At 39.0% G+C, this 19,557-nt stretch overlaps 1 protein-coding gene across 4 annotated transcripts in view; it reads left to right on the top strand.

The window, feature by feature from the left end:
• Positions 1–19,557, top strand: part of STAG1 (STAG1 cohesin complex component) — a 104,961-nt gene that overhangs the window by 47,992 nt on the left and 37,412 nt on the right. For all 4 annotated transcript variants that reach the window (XM_083443191.1, XM_083443190.1, XM_083443193.1 and 1 more), the window contains exons 4-9: positions 7,979–8,143; positions 9,821–9,917; positions 15,787–15,863; positions 16,918–17,122; positions 18,113–18,264; positions 19,408–19,481. In XM_083443191.1, the coding sequence (XP_083299317.1) occupies positions 7,979–8,143; positions 9,821–9,917; positions 15,787–15,863; positions 16,918–17,122; positions 18,113–18,264; positions 19,408–19,481 (770 nt within the window). The remainder of the gene's footprint in view (positions 1–7,978; positions 8,144–9,820; positions 9,918–15,786; positions 15,864–16,917; positions 17,123–18,112; positions 18,265–19,407; positions 19,482–19,557) is intronic.

Below are 19,557 nucleotides of genomic sequence, written 5' to 3'. Positions count from 1 at the left end.
GAAACCAGTAAAGGAACTGGCAACACCTGGAGCTCTAGGATCTGATTTGTGACACCGTTGTAGGAGATGACAACATTTTGCTGTGTTGCCTATAGAGCCAGAATGACACATGAAGGGCTTCAGTAGCTGATGTGTATTACTCATGTACACTGAGTGGAAACTTGCAATTCAACAACCAGCAGAGAAACAGCTTCTTCACACTGTGAGCTTTCAAATAGGAAAATATGTAACGCAAAATGCTTCTTTGAGACTTTCAGAGGGAGGAAGCAAAGAAGTAATACATTTACTTATTTCACATGAATCTTTTACAAGTTAGGTGGGAGCAAATCTTTTGTATTGGAAATCTTGTGCATACTGATAACAACCAGAAATTTCCTGAATAAATATTGGGGTGAAGATGGCGATGAGTAAGACTACTTGTCTTTGAACTCTGCAGCCTGTTCAGGTTCTGGTTTGTTTTTATTTTGCATAGTCAGTTGATTCAGCAGTGTTAATTGCAGCATACAAGCAAGGAGCCCATCTGTTTTACTTTTACATGGGGTTAAAAATCATGTATTTTAATTGGAGTGAATATTGTTTATTGGAAGGCTAGTTATGTATTATTAAATTTACAGTTTTTCGTCAGCTGGCTTAATATGTTCTGAATTGTTGGTCTTGGAATGACAAGGCAGAGCAAAGTTTGAGATTTTTGCAAGTGTTGTGAATGGATTGGAAGTAACAAGGCTTAAAGTGAAGAACAGCAAGCAGAATGAGTCGAGGGCCCAAATAAATGGAGGCAGGGATATTGATGGAAGACAGAACTCACAGTGTTTAAGAGGTCTGAGTTGGATATTTGTTACTCGTGAGCTGGAGTAACTGAAAACAATGTATCCTAATGAAAAATGCTCAGTAACTTTGATAACCCTTCCTGCCCTTATTATATGCATGTGCTTTAAACTGCAGTTTAAACAAACACTCTTTTAATAGAATATAAGGAAGGAAATTATGTACTGAATATATGTAACTATCCTGCTATATTTTGTTATGCTGAAATGTAGTCTTCGCATACTTGATATATATACTTGCAATTGTAAGTGCGATCAGATACTTAGACCAAACACTCTACTGCCACCACTCTGTGAGAGGCTTTCATCAGATAAATAATATCCAAGGGAATATCCTTTTCTGGGTTTCAGTCAGCATGGAATTGGATTGGGTAAAAATACAAAAGGGAGGGAGAATAAAAGTATTTCAAACTGAAACAAGAAAAAGTAATGTTCAAACTGAAAAGAAGCATGACAAAAATAACTATACCATTTATAACAAAGAATACATTTGGATCTTGGAATCTATGCTATACCCAGGGTATATAAGGAATGGCAGGAGGATATAAATGTTTGGAGACGAAAAACGATATCTGCTGATAGATTGTTTATGTATGCTGGCATGTTTGCACACAATATTTCTTTATGGCTTTAAAAAATGAGTGATGAGTGGGTATATGGTATATATGAATATTGCAATAAAATGGTGGAAATAGTGGAGAAAAAAGCTTGTGTGTAGAGCAATATACAGTGGTACCTCCGGTTGCGGACGGGATCCATTCCGGAGCTCCGGTCGGATCCTAAGGTTTCTGCAACCAGAGGGACTACTTCTGCACATGTGCGCGATGCGGTAGAGCGCTTGTGCGCACGTGCATGTGGCGAAACACTTCTGGGTTTGCCACTTTCGCAACCTGAAGTTCACGTTACCCAAGGGTAACGTAAGCTGAGGTGCTCCTGTATATTCCACCTGAAACTCCCAACTTGTCCACAATTAGGTCATGGATGAGGAAGATCTTATTCATAGCCAACCTGGCATTCAAAATCAGCAGCTGCAGACCCAATGGCTGGCTGATAGGACAGCCACAGTTCCCTAGGTTGGAGTGGGGGCTGGTACATGACACACAGTCACCAACTGCTTGTGCTGTGTGCCCCTTATTGGGGCTTCTAAAAAGAATTTAAAAAAGAAATTTGTGAAAATTGACCACATCCACTTTTATACCTTAGGCCTACATCTACACTTCAGCCACACAGCAACTTTGACATGCAGCCCCCAGAGAGTTGACCCTAAACAGGTTAGCCACCCCAATGTAAAGTCAGCATCAGGCCTGCTAATCTGAATTGCTTTTATTATGTATTTTTTGTTTTTATCTTGTATTTTTATGTTGTAAACCACCCTGAAACCTGTGGATGAAGGGTGGTATACAAATTTAGTAAGTAAATAATAAATTGAGCCAGTCTGTGAAAGGCTGTATAAATATAAGGTGTATTGCAAGGGTGTGAAACCCACTGCCTGCTTACATGATTAGGCCTACCAGGCCCTCCCAGCCAAATCACACCTACCTACAGTTAAAAGCATGAAAGTGGCTTGGCAGGCATCTGATCAGCTGATCAATGGTGCTTGAAAAGCCCCAAGTGCATCATGTTCCAGGCACCTGACTATTAGTTAATTGACAATGATTTGGAAGTGCTGCTCAGTGGGCTTTTGCAATATTCCTTTGGATACCACTTAGAAGTTTCATACAGTGTTATACAAGTTTTTAAAATACATGAATGTTCTGTTTTTTAAAGGAGTATTCTTTTTTCCTCTTCAAAGGAAGCAGTTTGTATTCAAAGCCCTTCCCCAGCGCTTAGAATATAAACTGCTGTGTCTGTAGAGGGGGGAATAATTCCACTTTTAGGAGCATTTCTCATTCTGCAGAGACTTCTAAGGGCCTGTCCCTAACTGACAATGAGCTGAGTTAATGGGAGCCTCTTTGAAGGCATGCTCCCAAGGCTAATAAACCGCTTGGCATGTCTTCAAAGAAAGTTCTTCTAAACAACAATTAGCTAATCAGTTATGCTGACCTTCTTTGAGCTTTGACAGGTGTTAGTCACCTGACTGTAACCATCAGGTGATTGACATGTGTGTGATCCTGCCCATCTCCAGAAGTTGGCCTGTGGGAGATGGGAGTGGGTAAGGATCGAGCCTGGCAGCTGGATCCAGTTCCTTACCCCTAGTTTATTGATAGGCAGCCTACACAGTAGAGTCACAAGTTGTGCAGACCTTGCCTATATTTTAGCACCACTTGCCTTGCTCTTTGAAGTCAGCTGTTAGCCAGTTATGATAGAAATAATGGGACAAAAAGTAGAATTTGTCTTTGATAAATTTGGGATTTCACAGATTGTGCTTGACTGGCTCAGGGCTGAAGTACACATGCATGTTCATCTCGTGATTTATGATAACTGCCAACTCTGAATGGACAGTAGATTATACAACCCAGTTTCATTGAAGATAATTGTTTCTGAGGAGGTGTAAAAGTTCTGCCTCATGTTATCTGTGGGTCCATTCACACATGCAAGGCATCACTTAATGCGTGGGTCACCAGTCTTTTTAGACCAGTGGACACATTTTGGTTTTTTAGAGAGTGCTGTGAATGCTAGTCATAAAATGACTGCTATGGGAGGCATGGCATAAAATTAGAGGGAATACTGTCATAGTGGAGCTTTTCCCATGATAGTATTTCCATACTGGGAAGACAAGCTGTTGAATTTCTGCCTGTCGTACAGCTACTAAAGGCACACAAACCATATTTTCCCCTAATGACAAGCCTCAGCCAAAGACTAGGTTGCCATCCTGTACCCACTTACCTGGGAGTAAGCCCCATTAAACACAAATAGATATCTGAGTAGACATGTATCCTATTGTACTATAGGTTAATTATACAATGAATTATTAATAACTGCAAAGTCTTTAGCTACTGCACAACAGGAGCATAAGCTGCTTTGCAGAGTTTTTGTGTTTTGCATTTGTGTGTGTTTGTCTTGTGTAATAAAATTTGCAGAAAATAACTTTAGGAACTACCTGATCGCAAACAAATCCACCACAGAAAAGATGCACCCTGGTTGCTTGGGGCAAAAGTACAGTGGTACCCCTGGTTAAGTACTTAATTCATTCTGAAGGTCCGTTCTTAACCTGAAACTGTTCTTAACCTGAAGCACCACTTTAGCTAATGGGGCCTCCTGCTGCTGCCGTGCCGCCGGAGCACGATTTCTGTTCTCATCCTGAAGCAAAGTTCTTAACCCAAGGTACTGTTTCTGGGTTAGCGGAGTCTGTAACCTGAAGCGTATGTAACCTGAAGCGTATGTAACCCGAGGTACCACTGTACTACTATAGAGTTTTCAAGAACTAAAATATGACAGTAGCAGGAAAAGAAAGTAGCAGGAAGAAATGGCAGTTCTTTGAACCCCAGGAATTCCTATTGCCTGGTGTCCGAGCAGCTCACTTATCAATGACAGGTTTGACTTACTGACAAGTAGAAGCAGCCAGATTGACTCATTTCAAAGAAATTGCTTAGATAGGGTACCTGCATGCTTTGCTTCATAGCCTTGTTTTTAGGAGGGCTAGACACCTTCTTTAAAAAACAGTTGAACCCCAAAAGTTCAGTGTCTGGGGTCTCTGCCAAGGAAGGCATTTACAGGCACCGTGGCATCTATGGGCACTGTACTGATGACTCCAATTTAATGTTTCATTCATCAGCCTTTTAAATTTTATTGCTATTGCTGTGCTAGGCACCATGCAGATTGCAAATCAAAGCAGGCAAGTCCTACCAATATTTCATATTACAACAAAATAAGATGACAAGATGGGGGATGGGAAGGGGAAAAGAAAATTTAAACTATCATCAACATAAACAGAAAATTATCGCATTTGTCAGACAGCAACAAAGTGCTGATTTACATGTATTAAAAATGCTGTCAACAGCAGAAAGCCCAAGAACAAGCTGTGAGTAGGGAAGGAAGAGCAGGAATAGAGAGGAGTTGGAGCATGTAATGGTTAAGAAGTAAAGATTCAATCTGTGTTAAGTGCAAGATTGAATAGGCAGCCAATGTGAAGTACAGGAAAGAGGAGAGAGATTATCATTGCAAGACCTGGGAAAGGTTGGCAATGCTCCAGAATTAACAAATCAAAGGCTGAAAGTGAGAAACTGGAAAACTTGCCCAAAATACAAAAATCAATGTGTGAAATTAAGCCTGACCCGGAGTTTGGCAGTATTCTTAGAAAAAACCCTGAATAAATCTTAGAAATATTATAAGGAAACCACAAGATTTAGCACTAGAATGAATCTGACCAGGAAAAGACAATGTTGAACATAAAATAAAAGGAAAACTAGAAGGTGAAGAGAAACATTGCCAATATCCTTAGAAAGTGAGACATTAGAATTAGGTGAAATAAATAGTAATTCTGTCAGTAGTCTATTGCTCAAGTTCATACAGAATGGCCAGGCTATGATTTGGCTGTCAAAAACCTTGATGTCAGCTTGCAGGCTCCCTCCCTCCCTCCGAAGTCGACTTGCAAAATATAGTTTGTCAGCTTTGATCTCATGTGACATCCAAATTGCCAAACCATGCTTATGGCTATTACTCTGCCTAGAGAAGTGCCACACAGATGAAAATCAAAATCAGACAGACTAGATCTAACACATGCTTTGGCAAAATATTACAGGAAACAGAGTAAAATACAGGGATAAGAACTTGAGGTAACTTGAGAAGATTTGGTAAGAATGCCAAAATAATAATTGAAATTGGGGGAGAGTGAAAGGGAAATGGGAGATAGAAGTTTCTGAAGCAGGTAATTAAAAACATATGCTTTGAAGAAAGCAGGTGGCGCTTGTCGGAATCTCCGCTACGACCAAGCTGATAAAGCTCATCCTTCGACGATAATTAACCCCATTCAGCAGAGGGTCCAGCACGCAGGGAAGGATGAGAAACACAGGCTACATTGCTAAGAGTTTTATTCCTAACTACGCAGACAGAAAACACATGCTCTCTCTGTGAAAGGCAGAGAGCAACTGAAACAAAGGAACAGGAAACAGTAACATCACATCCATCTCCTGTCTTCCGTGAGACCTCCAACAGTCTGGAATGTGTGGAATGCAAAACAGAGTCTTGTGACTACAAAGCACTGCACAGTGGCAACACAGAGAAACTAACAGTGCTGTGGTCTAAACCACAGAGCCTAGGGCTTGCCAATAGGAAGGTCAGCGGCTCGAATCCCTGCGACGGGGTGAGATCCTGTTGTTCGGTCCCTGCTCCTGCCAACCTAGCAGTTTGAAAGGACGAAGTGCAAGTAGATAAATAGGTACCGCTCCGGTGGGAAGGTAAATGGCATTTCTGTGCGCTGCTCTGGTTCACCAGAAGCGGCTTAGTCATGCTGGCCACATGACCCGGAAGCTGTCTGTGGACAAACGCCAGCTCCCTCGGCCTATAGAGCAAGATGAGCGCACAACCCCAGGGTTGTCCATGACTGGACCAAACGGTATGGGGTACCTTTACTTTGAAGAAAAAGCAGAAGCATAAACTCTAGAAGAAGAAAAATAGATTGCTTAATGAGAGCAAGGACAGAAAGAAAATCAGCATAGGAAAGAAGAGGTACCATAGACTTTTGGTTGCCTTGGAGCAGAATTGGAGATACCTTAAGCTGGTAGTTTGACTAAGATGAAGGTAAAACATGATGGAGAGCCAAACAGTAAATAGATTTAAAAATACCTCAGCTACCAAAACACCTGAGTAGGCTTGTCCGAACAAAAATGTTTTTAGCAGACACTGAAAAGTTTTTATACCAGAGGAGTATGTGTTCACATTGCAAAGCAAGGTTTGCTTTGCAATTCAGACATGAGGATGTAAAGTGGACATGCTTGAAAGTGATTGGTGCAAATGCCAATGCATAACTACTTGCACCTCAGCTACGGGAAGGAGGACTTAGGAGAAACAGGAGGATATATCAGGATTTTTATTTCTAAGTTGAAAACAGCCCCTTCATGAACGGAAGGGGGGGGGTTGCTCACAGAACCTTTGAAGCAATGCCAGAATACACTATTTGTTGTATTGATACCCCTGTTTGTTTTTACAGTCTACTTTTTGGGTTTTGTAACTGGAAATAAGGCCATAACACATGACCAAAATGTTCAGCTCGAATTTTGCAGCCTTTTCCCAATTTTCTTTCATTTTTAAACTTTGCGATCGTGGGCGTTAGCTACCTAAACAAATTTAAAATAGTGCCTCTTTACAAAGTACTTAAAGCTTAGAGGAAATGTTGAACTGGGAAAGCTATCTACTGTGTGGCATTCCATTCATTCACACATATATCCATCTATCCGGGTTCATTCATTTAGTGTGAATGAACCAACCAGAGCTGTTGAGCTTTCTGCAAAATAGCTTCTCTTCTTCGCTGTGCTGCCTGCAACCTCTGGTGCACGGCCACTACACTACAGAGGTGCTGGAGCTCAGTTCCAGTGAGTTCCGGCTTGAAAGAAGCCCTGCATCTATCCATCCATCCTGCTCTTCTTAGATGAGCAAAGCTGCTTATGAAAATAATAATAAAATACACATATCTGTTTAAATGGCTTTGATCCAGAGCTAAGCATGTCAAAGGATTGGCAGAACCAGACTTTCCTTGTCCTGCTTCTCTCCCCCAGAACTTCCTCTCAAGAGCTAGAACTAAATAATGGGGAACCCTGTTATTCTTTGGTGAGGAGGGCTGGAGAGGAATGGGGATTTCTCAAAAATTAGGAGGTGATTCTTTGTGTGAGAAGCTCCCTCATCAAGGATCCCTGCCATACTCACTATAAGGCCCCCTGACCCTTGAATGAAGCTTTTTTTCGGAGATTGAGGAGCTAGCAGCAGGAGGAAAAGTCAAGTTCTGTCAGCTGCGTTTGGCATGTTTATCTCTGGATCCAGCCCTGTGAACTTACGGTAAGCAATTGTTGTGTCATGTTTTGCTAATGTCCTGATATTTTTTTCTTTAAAATATAAAGCCATATAGAAGTGAAATGAATAACAAAGATGCATATTGAAAATACACTGTTTTTCTTGCTGATAATTCAAAACTCTGGACTCTCAGTAATAGAACTGTAAGTATAAGGAACTGAATGATATAAAGGCATCAAGGTTCTTTCTCCTGCTCTTCTGTTTCCCAGTCTGCCAATAAGAAGCCTCGAAAGACTCCAGCAGAAAAATTCCGTTCTGAAACTGGAATAAGAGGAACAGGTCGAGGAAGAGCTAATGGTCACCCCCAGCAAAATGGAGAAGGGGAACCTGTCACTTTGTTTGAGGTGGTGAAGTTGGGCAAAAGTGCTATGCAGGTAAAATTACGGGTGCCTGTTGAAGGCTCTGTTAAATTTTAAAAACTAGATTTAGAACCCTAGTACATTTCCAGAAAATTTTTCTGGTAGTTGGCACACAAAGTACTTGAAGGAACAGCTGGGTAAATTCTCAGTAAGGAAATGTATTGACCAAGTACAACTATTGTGGCTTTATGCAGAAGGGTGGCATGGGGTTATCTTGATTATATGGGAATATGGAATCTTAATTAGTAATGAGTTTTAAAGGTATTCTTAAGAGATGATTCCTTTTTGTTACCAGATTACTGGTTGTAAATGAGTATTTGTAACTTACTATTGTTAATATTCTATTGAGTCCCCCCAAGTATGTATTTATATCTTAAATAAATAACGAATTCTGTGATTGTTTGCATTCACCGATGTTCTTAAATAATTATTTCAAGCAATTAAAAAAAATTGGTTGTGAAGGACTTTTTTGTATTCCAAACCAAATTAAAATGTACCGTGGGGTAGTTAAATGCCCCTCAACAAGCCCATGTTATCTAAGTCTATTTCCTTAGATGTAGTTTTTGTTTGAAAACACCCATGGGACTTTTTAAGGAATCCCAATTCATTCTGTTGGCTGGCACAAAAAAGTACCCCAAGCACAGGAATTAGTATGAAATTTCAGGGAATACTTGTTGTCTCAACCGTTTTTTTAAATTGTATGAGAAAAAAGCAACGTGCAGTGGTAAATGGCTGAACTTCGGGGATGTTAGTTACTACTGTGTAGGTGACTGTATTGTGGGTTTACATATGTGTAGACCAGAATTTAGAAAAAATCATTGGAGGAAACTATCAACATTTTGAGAGTACAGTAGAGGTGGGGTAGTAATTGCTAAGGTACACAGCAACTGAGGGCTAATGTACACAGTCTTCCTAAGGAAAAGAGCAGCTGAATATACGTTTGAAGCGGCTGTGCAGACGTATCAAAATTAATAGGTGGGCATGCCACATTCGAAGAGATACTATTAGGCCATAATATACTTTCATTAACTTATCAAAAATGTTCATCTGCCAAATAATGGGAAAGCTTTAAAATTTGACACTTGTACTCAAAATACTGTGTGCACAGAAGTAGAAAAAATGCTTAAAAAATAGTTGCTCTAAATATGAGCTACAGTTTTAGTATATGCGTGTTGAAGCAGACACTGTGGGATATGGTTTTGGTCGCTAGGTTGTCCAGTTTCTCTGTGTGATGGAAGGAAGTCTAAGGGTGTTATCCAACCCAGTCATTCTCAGAGCAGACACATCAATGACTTAAGTTGGATATCATCAAAATACACTTACTGAAATAAGATTGCTTCCTCTTTTTTCCCCTTTGAGTTACTGCTGACAAATTAGAACCATTCCTCACATTAGTTCTGCATGCATATAATTTTTATTGTAATTCTCTGAAGGCTGACCTAAATGAAGTTAACTGGATTTCTGGTGTACACTCAAATTTATACCCCTCCCCCAAGAGTTGACTAGGGATAAATGTGACCTTTGAACTGAGAGAGTTAGCCCTCTTCCCCTCTTACAAAAGGTTCTGTTTATACAAACTTGGGATGTCATGATAAACCACCTGGATTTATTTGCACTTTTTGAAGAAAACAACCAAAAGTTTTTTAAATAAAAAGTTCTGATATGAATATCTGAATTCTATTTTATTGACAGTCTGTAGTGGATGACTGGATTGAATCATATAAACAAGATAGGGACATAGCACTTCTGGATTTAATCAACTTCTTCATCCAGTGTTCAGGATGCCGAGGTAAGGATAAGTGATAAGAGTTTTATAAAACTGTTCTAAATCTGTATAACTCATCATCCAATGTGTTTCTTGAATGGGGAATATAATATGTGGTGTGTTAACTAAAACCTGGATAGATAACTTGTATATTGTGTATTCATGTGTTTTCCTGTATGACCATATCTATACAGAGAATGGTAATAAAGAAGCAAGAGTTTTGAAAGAATAATCAAGCTTAGGTATTAAATCTTAGGTACCTGGTAAATATATAAGAGCTTTATTTAACTAGAATTGAGCTGCCATATTTTGTAATGTTCTTTCTCCATAGTTAGGAGACTTGTTCTTCAAAGTTAAAGAACCAATGTATTTTAAAGAGCATGGAAAAGAATATGGAATGAAGTATTTTCATATTTGTGGTTATGCAGCCAAAGTTACACCACCACTGCACAAGAGAATTATTAGCAGATTACTGGCAACCCAGAGATTGTCAAATGCTTTTTTTAAAAAAAACACCGTTTAGTAAAACCCAACAACAGGGGTAATAATAATAACAATAATAATGTACTTTAAGAGGTCAGTGACATGGAATCTTGTTTGAGCAAGTGTTGTGAGGAAACTGACGTTTTGGTGGAAAGGGGGAATGGAGTGCCTGGAAAGAAAGGAAAAAGTGACACATAAGATATATGTCACAGTAGACCTGTTTCATTGTCTAGATATGCCAATTTCTGGTCTGTACTGAGAAGCTATTTTAAAATGTCCCCAGGGATGGAACAGAGAGCTTTTAATGCAAGATTTTAATATAGCTAGGACTGAACCCAGTCCTCTATATCCCCAAATGGGCCACTGAGGGTTGACCCTGCTCAGTGGGCAGACTGCCAAGTGACTGTTGGGGGCGGGGAAGGAAAACTAGGATAATGAGGATGGAATGGCTGGGAAGCTAAACAGAAGCACTGCAACATTGCAAAGAGTTTTGTGGCAAAATCACTTTTTTTGTTTTTGTTTTGTTAATTACTATTCATTCGTATGACAGACAAATCAGCATATTTAGATAACTCTGATGTAACCAAAGAGGGTCAGGAGCTTTTCCAGAGTCCCAACATTAAAGGTTTTTTTAATCTGCATTTCAAAGTCAAAAGAGAATAACAGTCCCTTGTAGTTTAATTATTATCCTGAGAGTGTGCATCCACGTGCATTATAAACAATTCACTCTTGGAACATACAATTTTTCTGGAAGGTTTCTCGTATTTTTCTTTTCCCCATTTACAACGTCTTGTAACTTTACGAGTGATGGTTTTATTAGTTCGTGTGTTTTGTCCTCTTCTTCCCTCCCCTCCTCAGCACATTAGCTGAGTTTGTCATGCTGCTTCACATGCCAATAAAACCAGGTTTTATGGCATACTATATTTTGAACAATGTAGATTTAAATCAATTTAATTTAGAAGCTTCAGAATTCTCAGCCATATTAGGTGAGCTAAAATTATCTGGTTGAAGCTAGGGCTGTAACAATCTGCCTGCTTTATTAAGTCTTTTTGTTGTTTTCGTTTTGTGTTTTAAACTGCCTGGCCCCTTTTCAGAAGTAAAAGAAACTACAGTTATCCCAGGATTGTTCTATTTTGTTGAATTATATGACTGAAAGCATACTGAATAAGATCCAGTATGAAGAGGGGGGAAATCATAATTAAATCTATATATCGTTCTATAAACTAATCTTAGATCTAGGCCATTATCTTTTGGCTAGTATTCTCAGATAGTTTCTGATTCCAGTGTCTGGTAAAGGGACACCCCTGTATCTGCAAGACTTCACTTGGAATTAATTATTTTGCTTTGCTGGAAATAAGTCAAACCAGCAATCAATGAATAATTGTTTGATTATTGATCCTATTATTGCTTTTCTATTATTGATAGCTGGTCTTGCTACTAATATTTGAACATTAATAATTGTCTTGTATTATTTAAAAACAAAATAATTCAGTTTTACCTAGGACAGTTAGTCACTTTTATGGTTCTTCAGGTTATGTAGCACTAATACAGACTTGGATAGAGAAAAATTACATAAAATTTGACTTCTTAGAAGCCAGACACTTAACTCACAGCTAATTTAATATAACCAAGCTCATGTTCAGAAAAAGGTCATTGCAAGACTGCATTTCACCCAGACAAAATCATTTTTGTAAGGAATATGGTAACTTTTAAAACATTTTATTAAGAAATCACAGTGGAATAAGACATGAGCAAACACCTGAAACCAGATAAAGCTAATAACTGAGGATATGAAAACATGATGGCTGTCACATGATTTTATGCCCATTATAGTATACTTACTTTGCTTAAGGGTAAGCACTGTGGTGGTTGGTCTGTGTGGTTTTCTATGTGATGTTCATACATTACTGATTGGTTTTTGAGACTAGCACATGTTGGACATAGAGAAAAGCCCGCAGAAGGGAATTGGCAGAAACTGACTTTGCTGTTTCTCCTTCTCCAACTCCTGTTGAATGGAGTGAGTTGTGGTGTAGGGGGGAAGGGGGATTCCTCTCTCCCCCAAATCAGTCACAGGTAACTTCCATGAGGAAGGGGCAGGGAATATTTGCTTCTTCTAGCCCCCTACTGCAAACCTCTGCAAAATCCGCTGTCCCAGATGGGCTCAAACCCAGGGAGTGTAAAATGCAATTTGTTTGTTCAGAGGGGACTCTGGGATTGCCAATACTGTATAAGCAAAGCAACAATCTTCTACGTGCTTGATAATTCTATCTTTAAATTTATCCTCCACAATTCCTGTTCTGTCAAGGTAACCAGAACTTCCGAATGTTTACAAATATCAGTTGAGTTTCTAATCCTAGTGTCTTTCACTGGTAAATATAGAATGCTGGGCAGATTGCCAGGCTATAAATAGTGATCACCAAGTCAAAGGAGAATATGTAAATGGAGGACTAGGCAAACCAGAAAAGCAAAACAAATTAAAAAAGCCTCACAAAATGATGGCGATAATTTTTTTAGTAAGCTTTTTATTAAAGATTTTTCATAATTCAGTCAGATAAAATAAACTAATAAAAACAGAAACCAAAACAGAGACAAAGAGAAAAAGAAAACACCAAAGGAAGACTGAACGAAAAAAAAGGGGGAAATAAAAAGGACTTCCAATTTTCCATCTCTCAGTTACATAAAATAAATCTGGTTGGCTCTTTTCTATCTGTAAAAGCTAAATTAGTGCATTTGGACAGACATTTGTACTGGAACATCACTTGGGTATATTTTTCTACACATGTAACTTCAAAAACCCTGATACTAAACTTTCTGTCATCATGATTGTCATCCATTGTAAACTGCTTTTCTCTCTGGGCCTTTAATGTGCTGCTAAGGCAGCTCCCTAACATTTTAAGGACTTAAGTTCAGTTGCCCCTGAGTTTATTTTAATTAATATGTTCCTGAGTGCGTATTTTCTCAGGAGATTATCAGATTCGTGTGCTCTGTCTATGGAACTAAAGTGGTGCCAGTTCTAGGACTTACTGACAAATTAAAAACTGACAAATCACTGGGCATCCATCCAAGACTTCTTAAAGAACCCCAGTGTGAAATTGATGACCTTCTAACAAAAATAAGTAACATCTCTAAGATTGCTTCTATAATTGAGGACTGGAAAGTAGCCAATGAAACATCTTTTTTAAAAAAAGAAAGAAAGAAAGAAAGAAAGAAAGAAAGAAATGCAGGAGAGATTTGGAAAATTACAGGTCAATTTGCTTAATGTCTATTCTAGTAAAAACTAGTAGCAGACATTGTTAAAGATAGAATTATCAAGCACGTAGAAGATTGAGTCTTGCAGAAGCAGAACCAGCGTGACTTCTGCGAGGATAAGCCCTAAGGTTTTTTGAGAGGGTTAACAAGCATATATATTGATAGAGGTGATCCAGTCACATTTCAAAAAAACTTCTGATACAATCTCATGAGTAAGCTCACTAGTCATGGGAAAAGAGAGGATGTTCTCTTGTGGATCAGTAATTGGTTAAGGCACATGAAGCAGAGTGATTATTATTATTATTATTATTATTATTATTATTATTATTATATTTTATATACTGCCCTATACCCAGATGTAGAGATGAGTCCTCTAAGTATCAGTATTCAGACTTGCTCTTGTTAACTGATTCATTAATGATAGAGAATTAGGAGTGAGCAGTAAGGTTGCCCAATGACACCAGATTGTTCAAGGTGATACAAAAAGTGATTGCGAGGAACTCCAAACTGGGTGAATGGGCAGTAAAATGGTAAATGCAGTTCACTGTGTGCAAATTGAGGGGATGTACATGGGGCATTTCACATATATGCCAATGAAGTCTAAACTAGTGGTGATTGACTAGGAACGAGGCTGTGGGACTGTAGTAGATACCTCAATGAAGATTTCAACCCAGTGTGCTGAGCTGTGAAAAAGGTGAATTCCATGTTGGGGCTAATTATTATTTTCATTCCATTCCATTCACGAATCATTATTAAACAGGATAGGAATTGAAAATGAAACTGCCAATATCATAATGAGGTTATACAAATTATGGTGAGACAACACTTGGAATATTGTGCACGTTTCTCATTGTCTCACATCAAAAAGGATATGGCAGAGCTGGAAAGTGTTCAGAGAAGGCCATCAAAATTATCAAGCGTTTGGAGCAGTTCTCCTATGAGGAAAGGCTGCAAGAATTGAGGCTTTTTAGTTTAGAGAAAAAGGCAACTAAGGGAGGATATGATAGAGGTGTTAAGATTATGCATGGTTTGAAGAAAGTAGATAGGAAGAAGCTTTTCTCATACTGGAATGTGGGGGCATCCAATGAAGCTGAATGGTGGAAGATTAATGACAGTACTTCTTCACACCATGCACCTTTGAAATATGCTCCCACGAGATACAGTGATGGCCACCAACTTGAACTTAAAAGAGGACTAAGCAAATTCATGGAGGATAAGGTTATCAGTGGACCATAGCAATGAGGGATATGTTCTGTTCTCACTATTGGAGGAAGGCTGCTTCTCAATACCAGTTGCTGGAATCACAAATGGGGAGAGTACTATTTCATCCAGGTCTTGCTTGAGGACTTCCCATAGCCATGTGGTTGGCCATTGTAAGAGCATTAGGTTTGGCCTGATCTAACAGGGCTTTTCTTTGGTTCTTAAACATTAAAACATCAACATTTTAAATCAAGGAGCTTCAAATAGAATATTAGAACTGCAACAGTTTAAAACAGATTCGGAGTAATCAAATATTAGTTTAAAAGCAGCTTTGAATAAGGAGGTCTTTAAGTCTGGTTTAAAACCATCCTGATGACAGGCGCTTAATCAGGGTATCTGGAGGCAATATTAAGGGCAAGTTTATATGGATGCAGATAATCCTTAGCATAACTTGATCTCAAGCTATTTAGAATGTTAGAGGTCCGCACTAGCACTTTAAATTGGGCCTCAAAACCAACAGGTAACTAATGTAGCTGGTACAATATAGATATTATAAGCTCTGGCTTCTCGGCCCCAATAAGCATCTAGGCTTATGGCGGCCAAGTACCAGCCAAAGCTTCTTTAAAGGCAGACCCACATAGAGCACATTAAAGTAGTCTAGTGTAATCAGGCTGTTTCATAAGCTTCAGTATTCTTAGTAGAGAAGAGGAGCAGCCAATCCTCAGAAACAGATGCAAGTCCTCTCTTACTGTTTCACTGGTGAAAGGCTGCACTTCTATTTCCTATTATACTCAAGTTTTATTGCTGGCCACCAGACATAATCAGTACAATGGGATTTGATGTGGCTCCACATTTGCCATAATGTTCTTTAATAGGTGGTTCAGAATATCAAGATATGCAATATAGGAAATCTCTTAAGTAGAGTAAAATATGTATGTTATGCTTATTCATTTTATTACAGGCACTGTAAGGATTGAGATGTTTAGGAACATGCAGAATGCAGAAATAATCAGGAAAATGACGGAAGAATTTGATGAGGTATAGTATTAAACATTCTGAAATATTTTGAGCTGTAGGTAAAAGTGTGCTAAGAGTTCTCCAGGATAGGACCGGATTCAACAAGTCCTGCTGACACAATGTGGTTCTCCTTCCCCTACAACCACCACCCCAGTTGCCTGGTGGTGATGGTTAGAAGACACACACACCCAGAACAGTGTGCAGGCGAAGGAAAGGGGAGACAAGCAGAAATGATTTCACTGTTGGAGCAATCTCCCTAGCACTACTATGAGTACAGAGTTTTATTCTGGTATTAAATGGCTTCTGTTGTGTCTACCCTCCAAGCTCCAGATTGAGAGGGCACACAGAGAGTGTTTTCTGTAGATGATATCAGGCACAGGTAAGTATTGAGGTTCCAAACCTTGTAGAGCTTCATAGACCCAAACCAGAACGTTGAATTGGGTGCAAAAATAAATTGGAAACCAGTGCAGGTAAAATAGGTCAGTGTGAAGTGTTCATAACACCGTGTCCCAATTAACATTCTTTCTAGATTTTGCATCAGCTGAAGTTGTTAGATCATCTTCAAAGGCACCCCCCCCCCCACACACACATGTATTGCAGGAATTAAAAAATGGAGATTGCCAGAGCATGGATCACAGCAGTCAGGTTATCCACTTCACAATAGGATTGCAGCTGGGATACCAGCCTTAGTAAAAGGTACTTTCTGCCACTATCACTACTTGAGCCTCTAAGGATAATGGTGGAGCAAAGAGCACCCAAGTTGTGACTGGTGCCCATTGGGATTGATAGAGCAGAAGGGAGGGAGACCAGCAGTAGGTGGAGTCAGGGCCAAAGACAGGAAGAGCCAACATATTCTAATTCTAATTTTGTCTCAAGCATCCTCCCTGTTGAAAGTTTTCTAATCCAGAAACCTTTGTTTTTGTCTTGATACAATGTGAGTGAAATGTGCTCTTTCCCCTTAAAATAGGTTTCTTACACATAGCATTCTCTCAGTATAGTAGTTGTATGTAAAAGATGAGACTGCTGAAATCTAAACTTGTGTTAAATACAGTATGTGCATTTTGTCTTCCTTCAGGACAGTGGTGATTACCCACTTACGATGCCTGGGCCACAGTGGAAAAAATTTCGATCAAATTTTTGTGAATTCATAGGAGTTCTAATACGACAATGTCAGTACAGCATCATTTATGATGAATATATGATGGACACAGTGATCTCACTTCTGACTGGTTTGTCAGATTCACAGGTCCGAGCTTTTAGGCATACCAGTACACTTGCTGGTAGGTACATCTTAAAGGAAAGTATAATACTCCTATGCATAAGAAGCTAACTTATCATTTTATGTATATGAAGCTAATTATGTTTTGTTTGGGAGCGCAGAGATGAAAGACAGATATAAGCACTTTAAATAAATAATAAAAGACTGTAAACATAATGAAGACAGTATGAGCTGGTCATTTATTAGCAATTGTTTTCTACATTCAGTTTGAGCCACTGACTTTCTTCAGTGACTATGGGAGAAAGGAAATGGCAGGGACAACACTGAGGTGGGAGAAAAACTTGTTCTATGACCAGACATTGCCCCATTTCTACTATGTGCTCACTTACAGGTCCTTTGCTTTACTGGACAATTTACTACCGCTTGGAGATTGAGGTGGAATTTGAATGTAATGACAAAGAGTGTTTTGGGGGCATATGCCTCAGACTCCCACACCCATTACTTACTCTTCAGGCAGAGACAGGAGATTAGAAGATTCTGTTTCTTTATCAGTAAACCGTAGTTTGCCATTACCCACAAACCAGGATCCCAAATGGTTTGAGCAAACCAGTTTAACATGTTTGGTTGCATCCTCAAGCTATGGTTTGTCACTAAGTAAAGTATGCATTTCTAGACTCTTTTTCCACATGAAGGAAAGGGGGGGGGGTGGAGCACATGGGCTCAGAGTGCATACCTGTTTCTTCCTTACAACCACCAGCAATTAATTCAGCCATAGATTTTGAAATTTAGGAGCTATAATGTCTAAAATGTAAAACAGGTCTGCTATTGTCTATGAAAAGAAGGTCAGATATATATATATTGGGTAGATTTCACCTACAGTTCTTTGATGACATTGAAAGAAGTCTTTGAGTGGAGACTGGAAGAAGCTATATATGGTAGTCTTGGTTTTTAATTTTGAAAAATTAAGTTATTTTAAGCATGGAAAACAAGCAATTTCCATCTGGTTTCAGGGACTAAAATAGCTGCCCTTTTTATTGCACATTATTTCTAGCTATGAAGCTTATGACTGCTCTTGTGAATGTTGCCTTAAACCTGAGTATTCATCAGGATAATACACAGAGGCAGTATGAAGCTGAGAGAAACAAAATGATTGGTAAAAGAGCCAATGAAAGACTGGAGCTTCTCCTTCAGAAACGAAAAGAGGTAAGTCAATAGACCAACACTGTTCTCCTTGTGTAGTACGTTTCCCAGAAAGCTAGTTGAAGAAGTTTTATTATATTAAAATCCTCTGAAAAGGATTCCATGCACAGAAAGGAGAAAAATCATTGCAGTGGGTTAGACCTGTGAGGAAGTATCTGACACATTTGAATTGTGTATCAAGAATTCATATGAGCAGTGTATGTAAGTTATCAGCATGGAACACCAAATTAATTTTTCCATACATCCTGTTCATTTGGCAGAACGCTTGAATGAACTATTGAATAGTAACAGAACAAATGGTTTTTTAATCAGCTCACTTCACAAATTAGCACTGAGTGGGAACAGTTCATTTTTTAATGCCGTGGACAAGAAATAGAAATTACACTCACATGCTCCCTTCTCTGCTGCTAGGCTGACCTAGTCCTCTCAAGGGAGCAAACAAGATAACTTAAGGAGCAGACACAAGACTACCAGCATGAAAGAAGCAGGGAGCTTTCAGGCAGCCCTTGCAGCTCTTCTTTGAACTGAGCAGGATTTAACCTTCACTCATCAGCTGATGAGCAGAGATTAGATCCTGCTGCCTGGGCTGTGCAGGTGCACAGCCAATGTGGAAGTCACCAGTTATGTCAGCAGATGGGCATGGTTATGGGGGGACTGGCCCATGAGATGGAGGTTCCTCATTCCTGATATATAGCTTGGGTCATATCAGTGTTCAAGAGATCAACAAGGATATCAATAGGAGCACTGATCCAGTTCAACAGGAAAGTCTCCAGGAAAATATTGGGAAACCAGATTCAGAAGTTTATTATGATAAACTAATTTAATAGGTCCTCCCATCTCTGCACAGCTTCTACCATATCCTTAAGCATGTAGTGATTTGAACATAACAGAGGAGCCACCTGATTTTCCCCACTCACAAATCATCCTCCTCTTACCTGGAATAGAAGACAAAGTCACGAATATGATCTACCATGTGCTTCAGGCCAGATGTTATTTAAATTAAGCCCATGATTTACAGGTTTCATTAGACAAGGGGGTCCCCGGTTCAGATATTCAGAAAAAGAATAAATCTAGGAACCAATTTTCTATTGGAAATGATTATGTTATTAATCTGAAATTAATAGGTAACCTTAATTTGCATTTCAGCTGCAAGAAAATCAGGATGAAATTGAAAATATGATGAATTCTATTTTCAAGGGTATATTTGTCCATAGATATCGGTAAGTGGAGCAAGTGCATTTTAGATGTAGCTAGTAGTAAAAGATGTTAAGTTTCCATTTTTTGCTTAAAATTTAT

This window comes from Podarcis tiliguerta (genome assembly GCF_965153285.1).
Source record: "Podarcis tiliguerta genome assembly, chromosome: 5".
Taxonomy (NCBI): domain Eukaryota; kingdom Metazoa; phylum Chordata; class Lepidosauria; order Squamata; family Lacertidae; genus Podarcis; species Podarcis tiliguerta.
This window is presented reverse-complemented; position numbering and strand designations above follow the sequence as displayed.